The sequence below is a fragment of the Nicotiana sylvestris genome, chromosome 2 (genome assembly GCF_000393655.2).
Source record: "Nicotiana sylvestris chromosome 2, ASM39365v2, whole genome shotgun sequence".
NCBI classification, from domain to species: domain Eukaryota; kingdom Viridiplantae; phylum Streptophyta; class Magnoliopsida; order Solanales; family Solanaceae; genus Nicotiana; species Nicotiana sylvestris.
Window position 1 is genome coordinate 33,630,096 of NC_091058.1, and position 22,462 is coordinate 33,652,557.

The window sequence follows — 22,462 nt, forward strand, 5'->3', positions numbered from 1 at the left end:
AGAAAAAAAATTATTTTTCTCTTAATATGCGAAAAATAATATATAAAAATAATAAATTATTTTAAAAATATTTGACAACTAAAAGTGAGCGCAGAAAATATAACTTATAACTTACAAGTACCACTAAATAATTAACTAAACTATTATTGACTGTCATTATTAGTTTCATATTTTTTCTATATTTAAGCTCATTTACATATATGTACCGATTCACTTCATTTTGAAGAACTTGATCTTATCCTCTTCTTTTTCTTTTTATATTTTTATTTATTAATAATGCATCTATTATCTCCATTAGCTTTAATTATAAGATAATATAGATTCTCTTTAATCGAACGTACATATATGCTTATTTGAATAATTGAATGATCAAACTAGACTAAAAAATTACTCTATGATTAAAATTATTACTTTTTCAGAAAAAGGAAGAAATTATATATTCTCTCTGTTTTATGTTATGTGGCAAAATATAAAGTATGAGATTTAAACTATTTATTATTTGATATAATTTTTCAGATAATTTCTTTAAGTTTTTTAATAAATATACATATATACATATTTGAAAGCAATATATATAAAAGTAATAATTGTGTCACCTAAAAAGTATAGAGGAATAGTATGAAGTTACTGTCTACTCACCCAACCACAATCCTCCATATCCGTGACAACCCTACCATTTAACCGTATCAAAGTATTAAAAATAACAAAGCTAAAACGAAAAAGAAAAAAAAGGATTTAAAATCTGAGTTTTCCTTTATTCCGTACCTCAATTCTCTGATAGGGACTTTGTATTCTTCCCAATTAAATTGCTTTATTCCCTTTGATATATAACTAGTAATATCTCTCTCTCTGTCTTTTATTGACTATTCTAATGGGCCCCACTTTCCACCACCCACCCAAACTCCTAGGGCCCACTAGAATAGCCCAATTTTTTGTAGTCAGCAACAAAACCGGGTCCACATGAATCATCTACGTGCAACAATTGGTCCACATAAAGCACCTCACGTATAACTTTGTACGTATTTTTATTTAGATACAACCCCCTAGTCTAGTTTATATGAATAAGGATACTAGTTTTAAATGGAGTTTTTGATTTTTTTCTTCTCTCTTTCCTCTCTTACATTTAATAATGGCTTAAGAGAGAGGAGAGAGAGAGAGAAGTGAAGAAAGAATACAAAGAGTTTGTGTTAAAGATGAGTTGTTTTTTTGGAAAAATCAAGAAAAATACCCTTTGGGTAAGTGTGTTGGTACACGGATCTTGTTTTTATGGAAAATGGGTATTTTTAAGGAAAATGGGTGTTTTTTATTCTTTATTATATTTCTTGATTAGTTTATCGATTTGTGATTTGTATTTGGCGAAATGATTACCTGAGTTGGTGGGTTAATGGGGTTTATCATGATGTGTATTTCTTTATCTTTAATCCAATTAAGTATGCTTTTTTAATGTTATTTCATTTGGCTTTTTCTTTTTTAAACTTATATATTTATAATTTTTTAATCTGTTTGTGGGATCTTCCAGGTTTTGAAAGAAGCTGGTGGGGGTGTTTGACTTTGGAGCTGAAGAGGGGTTGTTTTGCTTTTTGAGGTAATAGTTTGGTTTTTTGTCTGATGATGGGTATGAAAGTGGCATTTGGTAGGCCTACAAGTTTGATGGTATTATTTGCTGATAACTATTGTTTGTTAGAGGTTAAAAAGTTTTGATCTTTGGCTTAGTTGATAGAGATATTGGGATTTTTTCCAGCTTTAGTTTTGGTGTTGAAAAGGTTGTTTTTAAGGTGATTGATCATTTATGGTTTATCTGCACATTGTATGAGGGATGTTTACACTGAATTTGAAGGTTGGAGTTTGATTTCTTGATTTACTACCACCCTTTGATGGACTTGAAGAAATTGTCAGTAGAAAACTTGGTAAATTTCATAGGGGATTTGAAGGGAATTCTTGAATTTGAAACTTCTTCTGAGCTAAAGGAGGAAAAGAACAGATTTTTTACTGGTTATCAGGTGTTCTAGGCTGATTAAAGAAAATGGATGAAGAGGTTAATTCTTGGATTAGGAGAACAAAGTTTTCTCATACAGTTTGTCATAGGTTGGATTCTGCAAGATTGGCCTCTATTCCTTTTACTATTCAGTCAGGAAGAATTGCTGGTGCAAAAACTAGACCTGGAACTGCTTCTCCTAATCCAAGAACTGAGCCGGCCGTTGCGCGACTTCAGCGCAACCCAACTACAAACAAACAGAGGACTGAATCACCTCATCCAGAAACAGCAATTTCCGATACCTTTAAGGAAGCTCGATCTAGTCAGAAGAGATTCTCAACTCCACATCCACAAAGGAAGGAACATGAGAAGAAAATTATGAGCAAGTCGTTTCACAAAGATTCCCGCGGAACAAAGTCGCCTATGTTAAGGTCTCCTGGTTCAAGATCTCCAGCAAATACAAGCCCCCTTCGGCATTTCACATCAATGAAGTTCCATGATAAATCAAAGAGCCGGAAGGATTCAGCATGGAGTAGGTACTTTGATCATGGTGGTGGTAGGGTCAGTTCTGTAGAAACAGCAGATGAGTATACAATTGATCTTTCTAAGCTGTTTCTTGGGCTAAGATTTGCGCACGGTGCGCACAGTCAGCTTTATCATGGGAAATACAAGGATGAGGCTGTCGCGGTGAAAATTATTAGAATAACAGATGATGACGAAATTGGAGCTTTAGCAACTCGATTGGAGAATCAGTTTATTAGAGAAGTTACTCTCTTGTCTCGTCTCCACCATCCAAATGTTGTAAAGGTAGTAAAATGGAGTTAAATTTCTTATCTGGTTCATTTCATTTAAGTATATGGTTGCATCTATTTAACTGTGTCTGATTATCTTGCCTAAAAAATTTCATTCCATCATATGCCTCTATAACTATAGTCTCCATTTTTAGAAAATAGAGCAATTGTGCTAACTTGTTTTCCTTATAAAACGTCTTTGTGATTTGGTTCATATGACCCCTTGCAGTTCGTAGGTGCATGCAAACAACCACCAGTCTTTTGTGTTGTTACTGAGTATCTATCGGAGGGTTCTTTGAGAGCATACCTGCATAAGCTTGAGCATAAATCCCTAGCCCTGGGCAAATTGATAGCACTTGCCATGGATATTGCTCGTGGAATGGAATATATTCACTCACAAGACATTATTCATCGGGACCTCAAACCAGAGAATATACTTATCAATGAGGAATTTCACCTGAAAATTGCTGATTTTGGAATTGCTTGTGAGGAGGCATACTGTGATCTCCTGGCTGATGATCCAGGTACTTACCGTTGGATGGCACCAGAGATGATTAAGAGAAAATCATATGGCCGGAAGGTTGATGTGTATGGCTTTGGACTCATTCTATGGGAAATGGTGGCTGGAACCATTCCTTATGAAGATATGACACCAGTACAGGCTGCTTTTGCTGTCGTAAACAAGGTAAGCTCCAAATTTCGGTGTTTTCTTATTCATCTATTTCTGGCACTCTTGTAATATTGTGTTATTTTGAGCTTTATAATCAATTATCATTGAATGGTAAAGTATCATTCACTAAACGCTTTATTTCCTTCCCAAAGAACTTGTTGGCGCAAATAACTTTGACCTCTGCATGGCTGAATATTTTGACGTAATAACAACCCACATACCCCTCGGGCATCCTCCGTCCCTTCCAGCAAAAATCTTGTCTTTTGATGCCTCTTCATATTCTGCGAATTAGGGTTATATGTAATCCTAAAAGTACTTGTCTTTTTGGCCTTCAGAATATGCGACCACCTATTCCTGGGGATTGCCCTCCAGCCATGAAAGCTTTAATTGAACTGTGTTGGGCTCTGCAGCCAGAAAAGAGGCCTGAGTTTTGGCAGATTGTGAAGGTACTGGAGCAGTTCGAGTCATCAGTTGCTCATGACGGAACTCTGAATCCTGTGCAAAAGTCAATGTTGCAAGATCACAAGAAAGGGCTTCATCATTGGATCCAAAAGCTTGGTCCCGTACATCAAAATGCTTTGTTACATCAAACTGCTTCATCAATGCCAATGCCAAAACCCAAGTTCGCTTGAATTTGCTGGATGATCTGACATTTGTGGTTTTACCAGGTCGTTGTGTAATTAATCTGCTTTTGGGTTACATACTGCTGTATATCTCCTCCCCGCCATTAAGCGAATGTGAATGTTTAGGTTGTAGGTTTGCATTGGGTGGCCTCTGTAATTTTATATGATAGGTAAACAAAGTATGATCATCAGATCTTGAATGCAAGTGCCATCTGTAAGGCTTGGTATAGCCTTTGTAATTTTACATGATAGGTACACAAAATATGATCATCAGATTTTGGATGCAAGTGCCATCTGTAAGGCTAGGTTGAGCTGAATGCAATAAATTCCAAACCTTTTTTAAAGGGGTATATTATATATTTCTCAAGACAAGACGACCTTTGCTAATAATTATATAGTGGTTTTACTTGCATTAAACAGTTCTCCTGAAGCTTTCAGCTGCCTGTATTGCAAGCATAATGTTGCTTGTTTAAGTTTCCTTAAAAATGCATTGCCTGCTTGCTGTTTGGGGTGATTTTTGGGTCGACGATAAGGTTTGTGATTTTTGGATATGTAGTTTGTTGAAGCTTGGCATCTGCACCCCCCTGCTGCTGATTGTTGGTGACATGACTAATGCATATTGTTAATTGTAGATGTATGTTTCTGTACCCTTATTTTGCATTTTCGTGTCGGGTAATATTAACTGAAACATAATACAGTGCTCATCTGAATGTAAAAACTGGTAGCATTTATCAACATTGGATTTAACATGGATCTTTAGTTGGAGAAGCCGATTGGTCAGCTTCTATGTTGCACGGACTCTCCAAAATGTAGCCGCACCCGTATTGGATCCTTCAAAAATGCACTACTTTTGGAGGACCCGACATGTATCCCGCTACATTTTCGGAGAGTCCGAGCAACATAGGTCAGTATTTTATTTACTTAGCCACTCAATATATGTGTGCAGATTTTCTTGAATGAATACATTTGACTCCCAGACATATTTTGCATAGTTGAGATGGTTGTGGTTGACACAGAGGACACAATCTAAAGATTGAGATAGCTCCAGCATTGACGAGGGTTCCTTTTGAAAGGACTAACAGTTTAGAAAGATGAATCTTTATAGTTTTCCCCTTGGATGCACACGATTAACGTTGGACCTTAAAGGGAAAACATATGTGAAGATGATAGGTTGCTAAGGTGCATCACTTGCCTTGTTTGTTCAATTGTTTTCATTTAACAATTGTTTCCAACTAGGCCAAAGTACATTAGAATGAAAGCAAGTTAACACCCTCTTTCACCCTTCATGTTTTGCCAGAGTTTTCCTTTGCAGGGTGCAGGTCAGAAAATATAGCTGGGTCAATGGTTCCGTACGTTTTAAAGGAAAGAAGATAATGTGATTACTTCACTTGCTACTTGTTTCATCAACTTGCAGAGACTTGGTTTTCTTTCTGTTGGTATCAAGAGATAGGTATGTAAGCCCATCTACTCCACTACCTCTTGAATGGAAATTAAATATCTTCTCATTTATTACCCATATTGCTATATCTACAATGAATATAAGGACCACAAAGTGGGTACTGAACTTTACTAATGTTGCACTTGCATGTTATACATGTATCGACTGGTTCCTGGAAATATTGTAATTCATTTCCTTTTTATTTGAATAATGAAAGGAAAGACAACTAGTAAGGTTTTGTATGTGTGCATGAATCTTGGAAGAGACTATATCAAAAACCAGTGGCTGCATCGATTAGTTTTGTGACGTTCAATGAACCATCGTTTGCATCATGGTATCCGCGATACTTGTAATGTGATTAGAATCTGTATAGATGTATTCTGATTCCTTTTGACAGTGAAATTCATGTTTTGTGTGTTACTTTGGAGTTTCACATGTTACCTATTCTGGATATGTTTAATGTTGTGGTTCATGTGAATGGAAGCTTTGAGAGGTTATGGAGGGACTTCAGAGATGTGGTCCTTCCTTTTATCTAACACCTACTACAATAATTGAGAAGATTTTTCTGTCACATTTTTAAGTTTATGCAACATTTTAAAGATATTACCACTCTCATTCCTATTTTGGGATAGGATTATTATACAACATGTCGTCTTGTAATCAGAGTGATGGGTAACTAAAGTTCAACATATTCATAAGACGACTGTTGTTAATGTGCAGATAGTAAGATGGATGTTTGGATGTACAAGATTAGAAATGATCACATTCGCGCAAGTAGGACACATTAAAAAGTTGCTTGATTTTGAAAACTTTTCTAGGGAAAAATCTCTAAAGCTACAAAGCATTCTAGAAGTTTTTTTTTGGTTGAAAAATCACGAGAAACATAAACTAAACATGTCTGGTTTATGGTTGAAAAATCACGAGAAACATAATCTAAAACATGTCTGGTTTTGAAAACAAGACATTCTTAGTATACTTGGTTTATAGAAACCAGTCTCACTGGTGTTCGAATCGGCTCTCAAACCAAACATGTGATTTTGTTTGTAGAGTCAACATATGCGTCTTATTTATTGGGACTCAGCTGGAACAATAACAACAACGACGACTAATCCCACAAAGTGGGGTCTGAGGAGGATAATGTATATGCAGATCTTATCCCTACTCCGATGGAGTAGAAAAGCTGTTTCCGATAGATCCCCGGCTCAGGAAGACGGAAAGAAAACAAGAAGAGACAATTTATCAGTATCGTCAACAGAAACCATAGAAATAGTAACAACATCATAAAAACCATAAAATATATGACATGCAATAACAATAACCAGTAATTCAGGCCCGGAGCTATGAAAAATAGAAAGGATACTGTGGACACAACATTAACTACTAGCCGTTTAAGATCAATCCTATCAAACCAGCCTCATCCCCGGTATGAGGTCGAAAAAGCTGGACTATTTCCTAGCCTACAACCCTAATGCACGATCTCTAGACCTTCCTATCAAGGGCCATGTCCTCGGAAATCTGTAGTCGTGCCATGCCCTACCTGATCATTTCTCTCTAATACTTCTTAGGCCGCCCTCCAACTCTTCTCGTATCCATCAAAGCCAATTGCTCACACCTCCTCACCGGAGCATCAAGGCTTCTCCTCCGCATGTGCCCGAACCATCTGAGCCTCGCTTCTCGCATCTTGTCATCCACAGAGGTCACGCCCACCTTCTCCCGAATATCTTCATTCCTAGCCTTATTCATCCTTGTGTACGCGCACATCCACCTCAACATCCTCATCTTTGCTACCTTCATCTTCCGGTAATTTTTCGATTTTTTTTTTCTTTCAGAAAAACAGCTTTTGCAATAAAGAAAACGTGTATTGAAAATTTATAAGTATACTCATATGGGTGGAAGAAAAACTTTTCTGGGAGATATCCCAATGCCACTTCTTCAGAATAACAGTTCTGAAAAGAAAGATCTTGCAGAAGTCTTTAAAAAACTTTTAAAAAAAGATTTAATTAAAGAAATTTGAGAAACAGAGTTCAGCATTTCTGCCCTCTGCTATGCAAGAAGCGTTTCTTCTTCTTAAATAATTCATTTAATTTATACAATAATGAGAACCTTTTTTTCTTTATCTTTTTTCGGTTTTGAGTATTTAATATTCAACTAAAATAAAGAAATTAAATCGATTGAGATAGAATTTCTTTATACATAAAAGCAGAAAAGGATATAAGCTTATCATAGATATTGTTAAAATATAAAATTAATATTTAATACTATAATAAAAGAATTTGTTTGCAGAGGCAGCCCTTCCATAAAGCAAGTAAAGCAACGACTTTAGGCCCCATATTTGCGGGGGCCCCATTTTTTGTTATACCTAATAGGGGGAGAAATTAAAAAATAGCCAGTTACAACTGGTCGTTCAAAAATAGTCCAGTTTCAAAAGTAATCGAAATTTAGCCACTTTTCATGTAAAATAAATCTGAGCAAAACACTGTTCAAAACTCGAAAAATACGCCAGTATATTATATTGGAGTTCAAGCATACTTATGCTTGAATTCCAGCATATTATACTGGAGTTCCAGGATAAGTATGTTGGAACTCCAGCATAATATGATGGAGTTCCAGCATAAGTACACTAGAACTCCAGCATAATATACTGGAGTTCCAGCAAGTATAATTGTCCTGTATAATATACTGGAGTTTGGAGCACCGATGCTCCAGTCTCCAATATATTATACTGGAGTCAGCAAAGTATACCGGTCCAGCATAATATGCTGAAGTTCATACACAGGTGCACCGAACTCCAGTATATTATGCTGGACCGGTCTCTGTTGCAGCAAAATAGTGGCTATTTTTTATTGACTTCGTAAACGCTGACTATTTTTGAATGACCAGTCCGAAAACTGGCTATACCGTGCTTTTTTACCCTAACAGGCTATGTATAAATTTAAAAAAAGGTTATGTGAAGTGAAGAAGTTTAATTTCTTTCTTTAACAAGTATAGAGAGGATTTGCAACTGCTATGATTTTTGCCAAGAAAATTACACTTGAAATGAATATCAAACCCGAATTTCGTAAGAAACGTGTGATATATAGGAAGTAACAATTTGATGAAAATGTGGATATAGATGATTTAGATTTATTTTCGGAATTAAAAGTATTATGAAAAATAGAACTATTAGAAAATAACAGTTTAATTGATACATTTGGTCAAATAAAAAGATTTGATTCTTTTTCCAATGCCTATATTGCTTATGGAATAATGTTAATTATAGCATGTTTGGCTAAGCTTATTTTGAGGCAAAAGCGCCTTTTTAGCTCAAAAGTGTTTTTTTCTAAAATTAAGGTGTTAGACCAAGTTTTTGAAAGGAGAAAAAAGTACTTTTGAAGAGAAGTAGAAGCAGTTTTGGAGAAGCAGAAAAAGTAGCTTCTCTCCAAAAACACTTTTTTGAAAAGCACTTTTAAGAAAAATACACTTAGAAATAATTTTTTAAAGCTTGGTCAAACACTAATTGCTGCTCAGAAGTGTTTTTCAAATTAATTAGTCAAACACAAACTGCTTCTCACTAAAAGTATTTTGAAAAAAGCACTTTCTCAAAATAAGTTGATTTTTACTAGACAATTATACTTGCTGAAACTCCAGTATATTATGCTGGAGTTCTAGTGTACTTATGCTGGAATTCCATCATATTATGCTGGAGTTCCAGCATACTTATCCTAGAATTCTTGTATAATATGCTGGAGTTCAAACATACTTATGCTGGAACTCCAGTATAATATACTGGCGTATTTTTCAGGTTTTGAACAGTGTTTTCGCTCAGATTTATCTTTACATGAAAAATGACTAAATTTCGATTACTTTTGAAACTGGGATATTTTTGAACGACCAGTTGTAAATCTGGCTATTTTTGAATTGGAATTTTTACATTCCTATGCCATATAGGAAACTATATTACCCTCAATATTTAAGGTTTGATTTAATTACATTTAGTATAACTAATTACCAATTTTATACCATAAGGTGTTTTAACTGTATATTAATTGTACCTTATATCACTCCCAACTTAATGGTACCGTATATTCCTCCATATTCCCCCCACACGTTTCTCTCTCCTAAACCCACAACCTCACCCACGTATCACAACACACACACACACGATTCTAGCCATTATTCCCTCTGCTAAAACCAGAAAAACAAAGGTAACCATCTACCATTAACGTCCAAAATCAAGGTTTTTCTTCTACAAAACCAGTCAAAATTGAAGTCAAATCTTCAATTTCGTTCATACACATATTTACCTACAACTTCAAAATTTCTCAATGAAGAAGAACAAAGCTTCAAAACACAGCCCTAAAAAGATCTAGAATCAGATGTACCTTCTTTCGATTTGGGTGTATTATCACCACATTCACCCCAAAAGCAAGGGAAATCTGCACATGCAATTGTAGATATGAAGCATAGTGTTTCTCTGCGTCAAATCAGGGCTGAAGCTAGAACTAAACAAAAACATGATTACGATGTTGGAGAATCTTCGAGGCTAATCAAACAAGCAGATAGGAAATGAAAAGGAATAGTTCTAGATGATGATTTTGTAGAAGACGTGCCTATCAGTAAACCTGGAAAGAAAGCTAAGGTGACTCCCAGTTCAAAAACTCCCAAAAAGAAGAAAAATTCAAAAAAAATCCCTAGTGTTAAAACTCCTAAAAATGTTTGAAAATACTCATTGGTGAAGGTAAGAATTTTTTAATTTCTTCACTACTTATTTTGCCTGTTTTAGCTGTTAAAAATCTACATAATCTGTGGTTTTTTTGATTTGTAGATTTTTGTAGAAATGTTGTATATAAATTGCATATGTATTTTTAAGCAATGAAATTATGTGAGATTATTTGTCTTAATTTTGTAGTCTAATGGTAGATTTGTTGATCTATTTAACATTGTTGTTATATTATATATTTTTGAAGTTATTTTGTAGAAACATACAAATGTATCAGTGCTTTTTAATTATTGTATTAATGTTAGATTACATTTGTTGAATTTTGCAGAATGGACATTTTTTTGCATCCCATAATGTTGATTATGAGGTGCTTAGATTCCAGACATTATGTGACCCTAGCATTCCTAGCCAAATTAAAGCGTTTTTGTCTCCAAATGGTTTGAAGCTGTTCAAGAAGACATGCTTTGGTTATTAACTGTCATTTCCCAATTTATGCATGCAAAATCAAGCTATTCATCTTCTTATGAATTGAAATCATCCGATGCTTCTTATTTTACAGGTGAGTTAAAAGGTGAGAGGTTAAATTTTGGATTGAGAGAGTTTGCAGTAATAACTGGTCTTAGATGTCATACTGAGGTGATAGACTTTGGTTACACTTCTAGTTATGTCAGTAAGATAATGAGCAGTTACTTTCCAAACAAGGTAAAAGTGGAGAAGACATACCTAAAATAGATAGTAACCACCAAAAGCTGGATCAATGATGATGATGCAGTCAAGTTATATATTTTATATCTCATAGAATACTTCATTTGTCCTTCAGAGAGAGACCATATTAAGTTGATAGATCATTTTAGGTTTTATTTGGTTGAATACGGTCAGTACGACTCATTTCCATGGAGTGTTCAGTCTTACAGACAGTTGATTGAATCTGTTAGGCACATGCTAAATCCTTTCGTTCATTCTTATCTCATTCGAGGATTCTCACTAGCCATGCAAGTATGGTTGTATGAGTGTTGCTCCTCTGTCAACATTGATATAGCTACAAAGATTTCTAATTAAATGCCTCACATACTAAACTGGTCAGCTGCTAAGGGTCAGATTTGACTAGCTGCAATTGAAGACAAAATGATCAAGCCTGAATGGATGAAGGTAAATGGTCTTTATTTATGATAATACAATTTATCTACAAAATATCTATATTTTGTATACATATTCTGCCTCAAACAAGCTAATTTATTTTTTTCATCATTCAGTTCACCAACATAAATGAATCACCTGAAGAGCTTTCAGTGATGTCTTTGCCTGATAAAGTTGAGTACACAATTGAAGAGGTTGAACATGTTTCTGAGAATCCACAAGTGGATGCTCCTCCATTGGAACCCAAAGAATCAATTGGAAAAGAGGAAAATGAGTCTATTCTTTGTAAAATTAAAAAGTTAAAAAGAGGTGTTGAGAAGGTAATATGTAGTCCTAAAAAGCATTCTGATTTTTATATAATAGTGTATCTGTTTTTTAATGCATATTTCTGAAGGTAACTATGTATTTTTTTTATTATGTAGGTCGATGAAAAGCTTGAAAAATTTAGGAAAGATGTATTTGAAGAACTAAGTAGCCTTCGAGACCTAATAAAGGATTTAGTCAAGACTGTTTTGCAGGTGATAAACAATCCAAATGATCAAGTTGATGCAAATGTAACATTTGATTCTTAATCATATTAACAAAACTATTTATGTCACCTCTAAAATATATATCCTAACTAATATAAAACTTATAGTTTGCTGGGAGTTCAACAAAAAATACTGACCAACCAAAAGATAAAAACAATCAGCAAGTTCAGTTCAATAGTGGTGAAACAGTGCAGGTCAGCCCCAACAAAACAAGTATCTACAATATATCTCCAGTATATCTACAATTACATACAAAATATGTACAAAATAACTACAAATTATCTACAACATAACTACAATTTGTCTACATTATATATACACAATATATACAATTAAATCCAGCTTATTTACACAGCAATATAGATTTATGTAGATATTATGACACGCTTTCATATCTTCATAAGTTGTCAAGACAATACTATCCAGTATTATTTAACATTTTTAATGAAAAAAACAGAACATGTTGAATGTGCACATGGTGAAGAAAATCATCCAGCACGTGTAGATTTATATACACATTTTGAAGGGGTTGTTGATGAAGAGAATGTAGGTTTGAAATTGTTTTCAGAGATATTTTCTTTTTGTTTCAATATTTTTACCATTCTATTAAGTTATATATACATGGTGTTTCAGAGAGGGAAGATATGCATGTACAATCTCCAATTCATGGAGTGACAGTAGCAGATCAAACAAAACAGCAGAATTCGGAAGATGACAATGTAGGTGAAGAGGCAGAGTATGTGAATGTAGGTGATTCAGAAGAATCCGGAGGTGAGAAGATGTCACGACCCGAAATTTCTATCCTCGGGAGTCATGATGGCGCTTACTTATAGAAGCTAGGCAAGCCACGAACTTAGAAATCTTTAACTTTTCTGTGTTAATCCTTTTTACAACTCATTTTAACAAGTGATAAACACCTACATGATAGCGGAATATGAGATTTAAGCGGAAGTCTTAAATAAATATAAAACCAAAATGTTTCGAAAGTCAACACATGCCTCTACCCAGAAACTGGTATCACAATATCCACGGACTACTAAGAGTACTACATACAACAGTTTGAAGGAAAAATAACACTGTTTGCCTCGGATACATGAGATAACAGAACATAATAAAAGATAGAGGAGACGCCGGGCTTGCGGACGCCTACAAGGCTACCTCGGTGTCTCGGTGGACTGAAGGCTGGCTCCCCTACTGCTGCTGATCAAGTGCCGCTCCGGTATCTGCACAGAGTGTAGAGTGTAGTATCAACACAACCAACCCATGTGCTGGTAAGTGTTTGGCCTAATCCCGACAAGGTAGTGACGAGGCTAGGACCAGACTCCAGATAAACCTGTGCAGTTACATAATATATAACAGAAATATAAACAGGTAATAACAGTTTTAAAGGGAGGGGGAAACATGCTTCGGGGACACATATCAATTATATCAGAAACTTAATAAAGTATGGAAAACACTCGATGTCTACAATCAATACAATAACAATACTGTTGCAGCGCGAAACCCGATCTATTATCATTTAGCATTGTTGCGGCGTGCAACCCGATCCATATATATAACTGTTGCAGCGTGCAACCCGATCCAATATAATATCTGTTGCGGCGTGCAACCCGATCCACATATATAACTGTTGTGGCATGCAACTCGATCCAATATATTATCCGTTGCAGCGTGCAACCCGATCCACATATATAATTGTTGCAGTGTGCAACCCGATCCAATATACAACCAACAATAATCATAATTAACCATCTCGGCAAGGGATCAATAATAGACTACACTATCCCGACAAGGGAACTCAACAGTACAAGTATATACGTCCCGGCAAGGGAGAAACAACCATAACCAAACTTGTTTCAACATCTAACTATCTCAACTATAACTCAACTAGTTTCAATATCTAACTACCTCAACTATAACTAAACTTGTTACAACACCTAACACGAAGAATCATCAACCTAAGCATCCGTAATATCAATTAAGAACACAATGCAAGGGAACCTCAACTCAACAATAGCCCGGCAAGGGGACAACATAATGATCTCTTCTCTTTCTCACTTTTACTTCACAATTCACTTCACAACTCGAGCCAATGCCCTAGAGTTTCGATTATCACTTATACTTTCACAATTCATTATACAACTGGAGCCAACGCTCCTCAATGTTCATAGGTCACAATTCTTTCCACAACTTTACACAACAAATAAAAATCTTCGCCAAGACATGAATAATACAACGAGATCATGAAAATCACAATATAAGACTCACGGTCATGCTTGACACCAACGCATAGATACTCGTCACCATGCCTATACGTTTTACTCAACAAGAAACAATTAGCAAATAGGACACAACTCCTAATCCCTCAAGCTAAGGTTAGACCAAACACTTACCTTGATGCCTCGAACACAACTCAAGCTTCAACTATAGCTTTACCCCTCGATTCCTCCGCCAATTCGCTCGTATCTAGCCACAAGTTACTTAATTATGTCAATAAACGCTAAATGAATCAATTTGAATGCATGAAAATGAGTTCTTAAAAGTTTTACCCAAAAATTCAAAATCGCCCCTGGGCCCACGTGGTCAAAACCCGAGGTTCAAACCAAAACCCAATTACCCATTCCCCTACGAGCTCAAATATGTAATTTATTTTGAAATCGGACCTCAAATCGAGGTCCAAATCCCCAATTTTTGAAAAACCAAGGTTCTACCCAAAACACCCAATTCCCCCTATGAAAATCATTGATTTGAAGTTGAAATCATGTTAAAAGATGTTAATGATTGAAGAAAACTAGTTAAAAATGACTTAAAATTGATTTGGAGAAGATATGTTGTTTGAAAAATCGCCTCTTATGTTTTTGGGGTTTTTAAAAATGAAAAATGACTGAAAATCCTGTCTATTTATACCCCTCTCACACCCCATGTGCGGACCGCACAAAGTCGACTGCGGCCGCATAGCAGGGCCCTGTGCGGATCGCACAAAGTCGACTGCGGCCGCATAGCAAGGCCCTGTGCGGATCGCACAAAGCCGACCACAGCCGCACAGCCTTCACCGCGCACCGCACAAAGTCGACCGCGGACCGCACTGGTGGGGTTTAGAGACCTACAATTTCTGGTTTTAAGCCTAAAACATCCCGAAACTCACCCGAGCCCTCGAAACTCCAAACCAACTGCACACAAAACCTGAAGAACATCCTACGGACGTATTCGTGTAATCAAATCATCAAAATAACATCAAGTTAAATCTCAAGATCAATGAAATCTTCTCAAAACTTCTTTAACATCAACTTTGCAATTTAAGTCCAAATCACGTTATATGACATTCGTTTTTCACCAAATTCTACAGAAATATCTTAAATCATATATAAGACCTGTACTGGACGCTGGAACCAAAATATGGGCCCGATACCATCATGTTCTAATCAAATTTCATTAAACAATTTAAGAAAACAAGTTTCTTTGAAAATTCATTTCTCAGGCTCGGGACCTCGGAATTTGATTCCGGGCATACGCCCAAGTTCCATATTTTCCTACGGACCATCCGGGATTGTCAAATCACGGGTCCAGGTCCGTTTACCCAAAATATTAACCGAAGTCAAATTAGCTTATTCTATAATCAAAAGTTATCATTTTTCACAGATTATCATATTTAAGCTTTCCGGCTACGCACCCGGACTGCGCACGCAAATCAAGGTGACTCTAAATGAGGTTTTCAAGGCCTCAAAACACGGAGTTTCATTTTAAAACAAGTGATGACCTTACATTCTCCAGCTCTAAAACAACCGTTCGTCCTCGAACAGACAGAAGAAGGAGGTACCTGAGTCGGGGAAAAGATGGGGATAACGGCTCCGCATATCGGACTCAGACTCCCAGGTCGATGCCTCAGGAGGCTGACCTCTCCACTGAACACAAACAGAAGGAAAAATCTTCGACCTCAACTGACGAACCTGCAGGTCTAGAATAGCTACCGGCTCCTCCTCATAAAACAAGTCCTTGTCCAACTGGACAGTGCTGAAATCTAACACGTGGGATGGATCGCCGTGATATTTCCGAAGTATGGACACATTAAACACTGGATGCGCGACTGATAAGCTCGGCGACAATGCAAGTCTATAAGCCACCTCGCCCACTCGATCAAGAATCTCAAAGGGCCAATGAATCTAGGGCTAAGCTTGCCCTTCTTCCCAAATCTCATCACGCCCTTCATAGGCGACACTCGGAGCAATACCCGCTCACCGACCATAAAAGCCACATATCAAACCTTGCGGCCTGCATAACTCTTTTGCCTGGACTAAGCTGTACGAAGCCTATCCTGAATAATTCTGACCTTATCCAAGGCCTCCTGAACCAGATCTGTTACCAACAACCGAGCCTCTCCCAGCTCAAACCATCCGACCGGAGACCGACACCATCTACCATACAATGCCTCATAAGGAGCTATCTGGATACTCGACTAGTAGCTGTTGTTGTAGGCAAACTCTGCTAAAGACAAAAACTGATCCCACGAGCCTCCAAAGTCAATGACACAAGCTCGAAGCATATCCTCCAAAATCTGAATAGTCCGCTCGGACTGCCCGTCCGTCTGAGGATGAAATCCTGTGCTCAACTCAACCTGCGTACCCAACTCTCGTTGAACTGCTCTCCAGAAATGCGAGGTAAACTGCGTACCTCAGTCCAAAATGATAGATATAGGCACACCATGAATACGAGCAATCTCCCGGATATAGATCTCAGCTAACCTCTCGGATGAATAGGAGACTGCCACAGGAATGAAATGCGCTGACTTGGTCAGCCTATCAACAATGACCCATACTGCATCGAACTTCCTTCGAGTCTGCGGGAGTCCAACAACGAAATCCATAGTAGACCCGCTCCCATTTCCACTCGGGAAGCTCAATCCTCTGAAATAAACCACCAGGCCTCTGATGCTCATACTTAACCTGCTGACAGTTCAAACACCAAGCTACATATGCAACGATGTCCTTCTTCATTCTCCGCCACCAATAATGTTGTTGAAAATCCTGATACATCGTTGCAGCCCAGATGAATAGAGTACTGGGAGATACTGGCCTCATCTAAAATCAACTCCCGAAGCCTATCCACATTTGGCACACACACTCGACGCTGCAATCTCAAAACTCAATCATCATCTAGGGTAACCTGCTTGGCACCTCTGCGTTGCACCATGTCTCTAAGGACACACAAATGGGGATCATCATACTGCCGATCACGGATACGCTCCAATAAAGAAGAATGAGCGACCGTGCAGGCCAATACACGATTAGGCTAAAAAATATCCAACCTTACAAACTGATTGGCCAAGGCCTGAACATCCAAAGCAAGCGGCCTCTCACCAACCGGAATATAAGCAAGGCTGCCCATACTGGCTGACTTCCTACTCAAGGCATCAACCATCACATTGGCCTTTCCCGGATGATATAAGATAGTGATATCATAATCCTTCAACAACTCCAACCACCCCCTCTGCCTCAAATTCAACTCCTTTTGCTTGAACAAATGCTGAAGACTCTTGTGATCCGTGAACACCTCACATGCCATGCCATACAGATAATGTCTCCAATCTTCAATACGTGAACTATGGATGCCAACTCTAAATCATGAACTCGATAGTTCTTCTCATGAATCTTCAACTACTGCAAAGCATAGGCAATAACCTTGGCATCCTGCATCAACATTGCACCAAGCCCAATAAGGGAAGCATCACAATAAACTGTATAAGGCCTTGATCCTGTGGGCAATACCAACACCGGTGCCGTAGACAGAGCTGTCTTGAGCTTTTGAAAACTCGCCTCACACTCGTCCGACCATCTAAACTGGGCACCCTTCTGGGTCAACCTGGTCATCGGGGATGCGATAGATGAAAATCCCTCCACAAATTGGCGATAGTTGCCTGCCAATCCCAAGAAACTCCGAATCTCTGTAGCTGATACTGGTCTAGGCCAGTTCTTGACTGCCTCAATTTTTTTCGGATCAACCTGAATACCCTCTGCGGACACAACATGACCCAGGAATGCAACTGAACTCAACCAGAACTCACACTTCGAGAATTTAGCATATAACTGACTATTCTCAAGGTCCGAAGAACCACTCTAAGATGCTGATCGTCCTCCTCCCGGCTGCGGGAATATATCAAAATATAATCAATAAAGACTATCATAAACAAATCCAAATAAGGCATGAACACTCGGTTCATCAAATCCATAAAAGCTACAGGGGCATTTGTCAACCTGAATGACATAACCAAGAACTCATAATGCCCGTACCGAGTACGGAAAGCTGTCTTAGGGACATCAGATGCCCTAATCCTCAACTAATGGTAGCCAGATCTCAAGTCAATCTTCGAAAATATCCTGGCACCCTGAAGTTGAGCAAACAAATCATCAATCCTCGGCAATGGATACATATTCTTGATTGTAACCTTGTTCAACTGCCAGTAATCAATACACATTCTCATCGATCTGTCCTTCTTCTTAACAAACAACACTGGCACACCCCAAGGCGAAACACTCGGCCTAATGAAAACCTTCTCAAGCAAGTCTTGCAACTGCTCTTTCAACTCTTTTAACTTAGGCAGGGCCATACGATACGGCGGGATATAAATGGGCTGAGTGCCCGGAGCCAAATCAATGCAAAAGTCAATATCCTTGTTGGGTGGGATACCCGGCAGGTCTAAAGGGAAAACATCAGGAAACTCTCGAACAACAGGCATAGAATCAATAGAGGGAACCTCCGCACTAGAATCACGAACATATGCCAAATAGGCCAAACATCCCTTTTCGACCATACGCCGAGCCTTCACATAAGAGATAACACTACGGGTAGAATGACTAGGAGTCCCTCTCCACTCTAAACGAGGCATACCTGGTAAAGCTAAGTCACAGTCTTGGCATGACAGTCCAAGATAGCGTGGTAAGGTGATAACCAGTCCATCCCCAATATAACATCGAAATCGACCATGTCTAAACGCAACAAATCTACAGGAGTCTCAAGACCCCCAATCACCACAATAGAAGAATGATAAACTCGATCAACTACAATAGAATCACCCACCGTTGTAGACACATAAACATGAACACTCAATGAATCACTAGGCATAACCAGATACGGTGCAAAATAAGATGACACATATGAGTAGGTGGACCCTGGATCAAATAATACTGAAACATCTCTATCACAAACCAGAACCGTACCTGTAATAACTGCATCTAAAGCCTCAGCCTCGGTCCTAGATGGAAGAGCATAACATCGAGGCTAGGCCGCACCACCCTAGACTACATCTCTGGGATGACCTACAGCTGGCTGGCCTCTACCGCTAGCGGCCTGAGCTCCACCTCTAAAGCCTCTACCTCTACCTCTAGCACCTCTACCCCAACCCCTAGCTGGTTGGGCGGTCTGTGGAACACCTGGTGCCTAGACCATAGCACAGGAAACCTACTACTGCGATTGAGTACCCACCAACCTCGGACAAGTCCTCCTGATATGACCATACTCACCACACTCAAAACATTCACCTGAGTGTTGTGGCTGAGGAAACTGAGACTGACCCTGGCAACCCGAATGACCACCCCGAAAACTCTGGAGTGGCGGTGCACTGATAGGAGCTGGTGGTGTACTGTAGGACTGCTGATCGGAATACCGCTTCTGCAGACCATAATTACCTACAGCGCCGTGAGAGACCTAAAGCGCTGACTGAAAGGGCCTAGGAGGATGGACTCTACCATATGAATCCCTACCTCCAAATGAGGCACCACTGAATCTACTTGAATGACGGGGCCTCTTATCCGACCCATGACCACCTCCCTACGACAGGACCATCTTCACTCTGCGGGCCACATTGGCCGCCTCCTGAAAAGTGATCTCACTCCCAGCTTCCCTAGCCATCTGAAGGCGAATCGGCTAAATAAGACCATCAATAAACCTTCTCACCCTCTCTCTCTCGGTAGGAAGTATGACAAAAGCATGGCGGGCTAAGTCGATGAACCTGGTCTCATACTGGGTAACCGTCATGAAACCCTGCTGGAGGCGCTCAAACTGCCTCTGATAAGCCTCTCACTGAGTAATGGGGAGAAACTTCTCCAGAAATAGCTGTGTGAACTGCTACCAAGTAAAGGATGGCGATCCGGCTGGTCTAGCTAAGCAATAATCCTTCCACCAAGTCTTGGCGGATCCAGACAAGCGAAATGTAGCAGAATCGACCCCATTGGTTTCAACAATACCCATGTTCCTAAGAACCTCGTGGCAGCTGTCTAGATAATCCTGGGAATCCTCAATAGATGCACCGCAGAAAGTGGAATTGAAGATCTTGGTGAACCTATCTAGCCTCCATAAAGCATCGGCAGATATAGCCACTCCATCACCGATCTGAGCTACCACACCCAGCTGAATTGCTCCAATTTGCTAAACCTCTAGAGTCTGAATCTGAGGGGCTACCTACTCCGGAGTGCGAGTAGTAGGAGTTTGGACCCTCCTCCAGCCTAAGAGATGGTTGGTGCTATAGGAAGCAAGCCCGCTCGGGTGACACTCTCCATGAGGCCCACTAATCAAACAAGAGTATCCTGAAGGACTAGGGTAGCAATAAACCCCTCTAGGACCTGACCTGGGCCCACCAGAGCTGCTGGAGTTGGAACCTCATCATCAAAGTCAACCTGAGGCTCCGCTTCTGGGGATACTTCTCGGGGCTGAGCTCTACCCCTACCTCGGCCCTTAGCACAGCCTCGGCCTCGCCCTCTACCCCTCATAGGAGCTACTGCTGGGGGCTCGGGCTGTTGAGCGGTAGATGAGGAAGCGCGTGTTCGCGCCATCTGTGAAAGAACAGAGTAGAAATTCAATTAGCATTGAGAAACAGAACCGCACGACATGAAAGAACAAATGTGAAGTTTTTCCTAACTCTGTAGCCTCTGGGGATAAATACAGGCGTCTCCGTACCGATCCCTCAGACTCTACTGAGCTTGTCCGTGAATTGTGAGACCTATGTAACCTAGAGCTCTGATACCAACTTGTCACGACCCGGAATTCCTACCATCGGGAGTCGTGATGCTGCCTATTCGTAGAAGCTAGGCAAGCCACGTACTTAGAAATCTTTAACTCTTCTGTGTTAATCCTTTTTACAACTCATTTTAACAAATGATAAACACCTACATGATAGCGGAATATGAGATTTAAGCAGAAGTCTTAAATAAATATAAAAAAAATGTTTCGAAAGTCAACACATGCCTCTACTTAGAAACTGGTATCACAATATCCACGAACTACTAAGAGTACTACATACAACAGTTTGAAGGAAAAATAACACTGTTTGTCTCGGATACATGAGATAACAGAACATAATAAAAGATAGAGGAGACACCGGGCCTTCGGACGCCTGCAAGGCTACCTCGGTGTCTCGGTGGACTGAAGGCTGGCTCCCCTACTGCTGCTGATCAAGTGACGCTCCGGTATCTGCACAGAGTGCAGAGTGTAGTATCAGCACAACCACCCCCATGTGTTGGTAAGTGTCTGGCCTAACCCAGACGAGGTAGTGATGAGGCTAGGACCAGACTTCAGATAAACCTGTACTGTTACATAATATACAACAGAAATATAAATAGGTAATAACAGTTTTAAAGGGAAGGGGAAACATGCTTCGGGGAAACATATCAATTCTATCAGAAACTTAATAAAGTATGGAAAACACTCGATGTCTACAATCAATACAATAACAATACAATTGCGGAGCGCAACCCGATCCCTTATCATTTAGCATTGTTGCGGCATGCAACCCGATCCAATATAATATCTGTTGCGGCGTGCACCCGATCCACAAATATAACTATTGCGGTGTGCAACCCGATCCAATATAATATCTGTTGCGGCGTGCAACCCGATCCACATATATAATTGTTGCGGCGTGCAACTCGATCCAATATACAATCAACAATAATCATAATTAACCATCTCGGCAAGGGATCAACAATAGACTACACTATCCCGGCAAGGGAACTCAATAGTACAAGTATATACGTCCCGGCAAGGGAGAAACAGCCATAACCAAACTTGTTCCAATATCTAACTCTCTCAACTATAACTCAACTAGTTTCAATATCTAACTACCTCAGCTATAACTAAACTTGTTACAACACCTAACATGACGAATCATCAACCTAAGCGTCCGTAATATCAATTAAGATCACAATGCAACGGAACCTCAACTCAACAATAGCCCGGCAAGGGGACAATATAATGATCTCTTCTCTTTCTCACTTTTACTTCATAATTCACTTCACAACTCGAGCCAATGCCCTAGAGTTTCGATTATCACTTATACTTTCACAATTCGTTATACAACTGGAGCCAACGCTCCTCAATGTTCATAGGTCACAATTCTTTCCACAACCTTATACAACAAATAGAAATCTTTGCCAAGGCATGAATAACACAACGAGATCATGAAAATCACAATATAAGACTCACGGTCATGCTTGACACCAACACATAGATACTCGTCATCATGCTTATACGTCGTACTCAACAAGAAACAAATAGCAAATAGGACACAACTCCTAATCCCTCAAGCTAAGGTTAGACCAAACACTTACCTCG

General features: G+C 39.0%; 1 protein-coding gene across 2 annotated transcripts; it reads left to right on the forward strand.

Annotated features, from left to right (window-relative positions):
* Positions 1-1,068: 1,068 nt before the first annotated feature.
* On the forward strand, positions 1,069-4,414 carry LOC104239802 (serine/threonine/tyrosine-protein kinase HT1). Of its 2 annotated transcripts, none has more exons than XM_009794549.2 (4): positions 1,069-1,235; positions 1,520-2,782; positions 2,996-3,451; positions 3,772-4,414. In XM_009794549.2, the coding sequence occupies exons 2-4, from the start codon at positions 2,024-2,026 to the stop codon at positions 4,066-4,068; spliced, it is 1,512 nt and encodes a 503-aa protein (XP_009792851.1). In that variant the 5' UTR covers positions 1,069-1,235; positions 1,520-2,023; the 3' UTR covers positions 4,069-4,414. The 2 variants fall into 2 exon arrangements, with proteins under 2 accessions (XP_009792851.1, XP_009792912.1); XM_009794610.2 differs by lacking the exon at positions 1,069-1,235 and adding an exon at positions 1,332-1,430.
* Positions 4,415-22,462: the final 18,048 nt, after the last annotated feature.

Bases quoted from the DNA above. Each gene is read 5' to 3' on its own strand.
- LOC104239802 (XM_009794549.2), top strand. From the start codon at position 2,024: ATGGATGAAGAGGTTAATTCTTGGATTAGGAGAACAAAGTTTTCTCAT. The intron at 2,783-2,995 runs GTAGTAAAATGG...GACCCCTTGCAG, and splicing joins ACCATCCAAATGTTGTAAAG to TTCGTAGGTGCATGCAAACA. The intron at 3,452-3,771 runs GTAAGCTCCAAA...TTTGGCCTTCAG, and splicing joins CTTTTGCTGTCGTAAACAAG to AATATGCGACCACCTATTCC.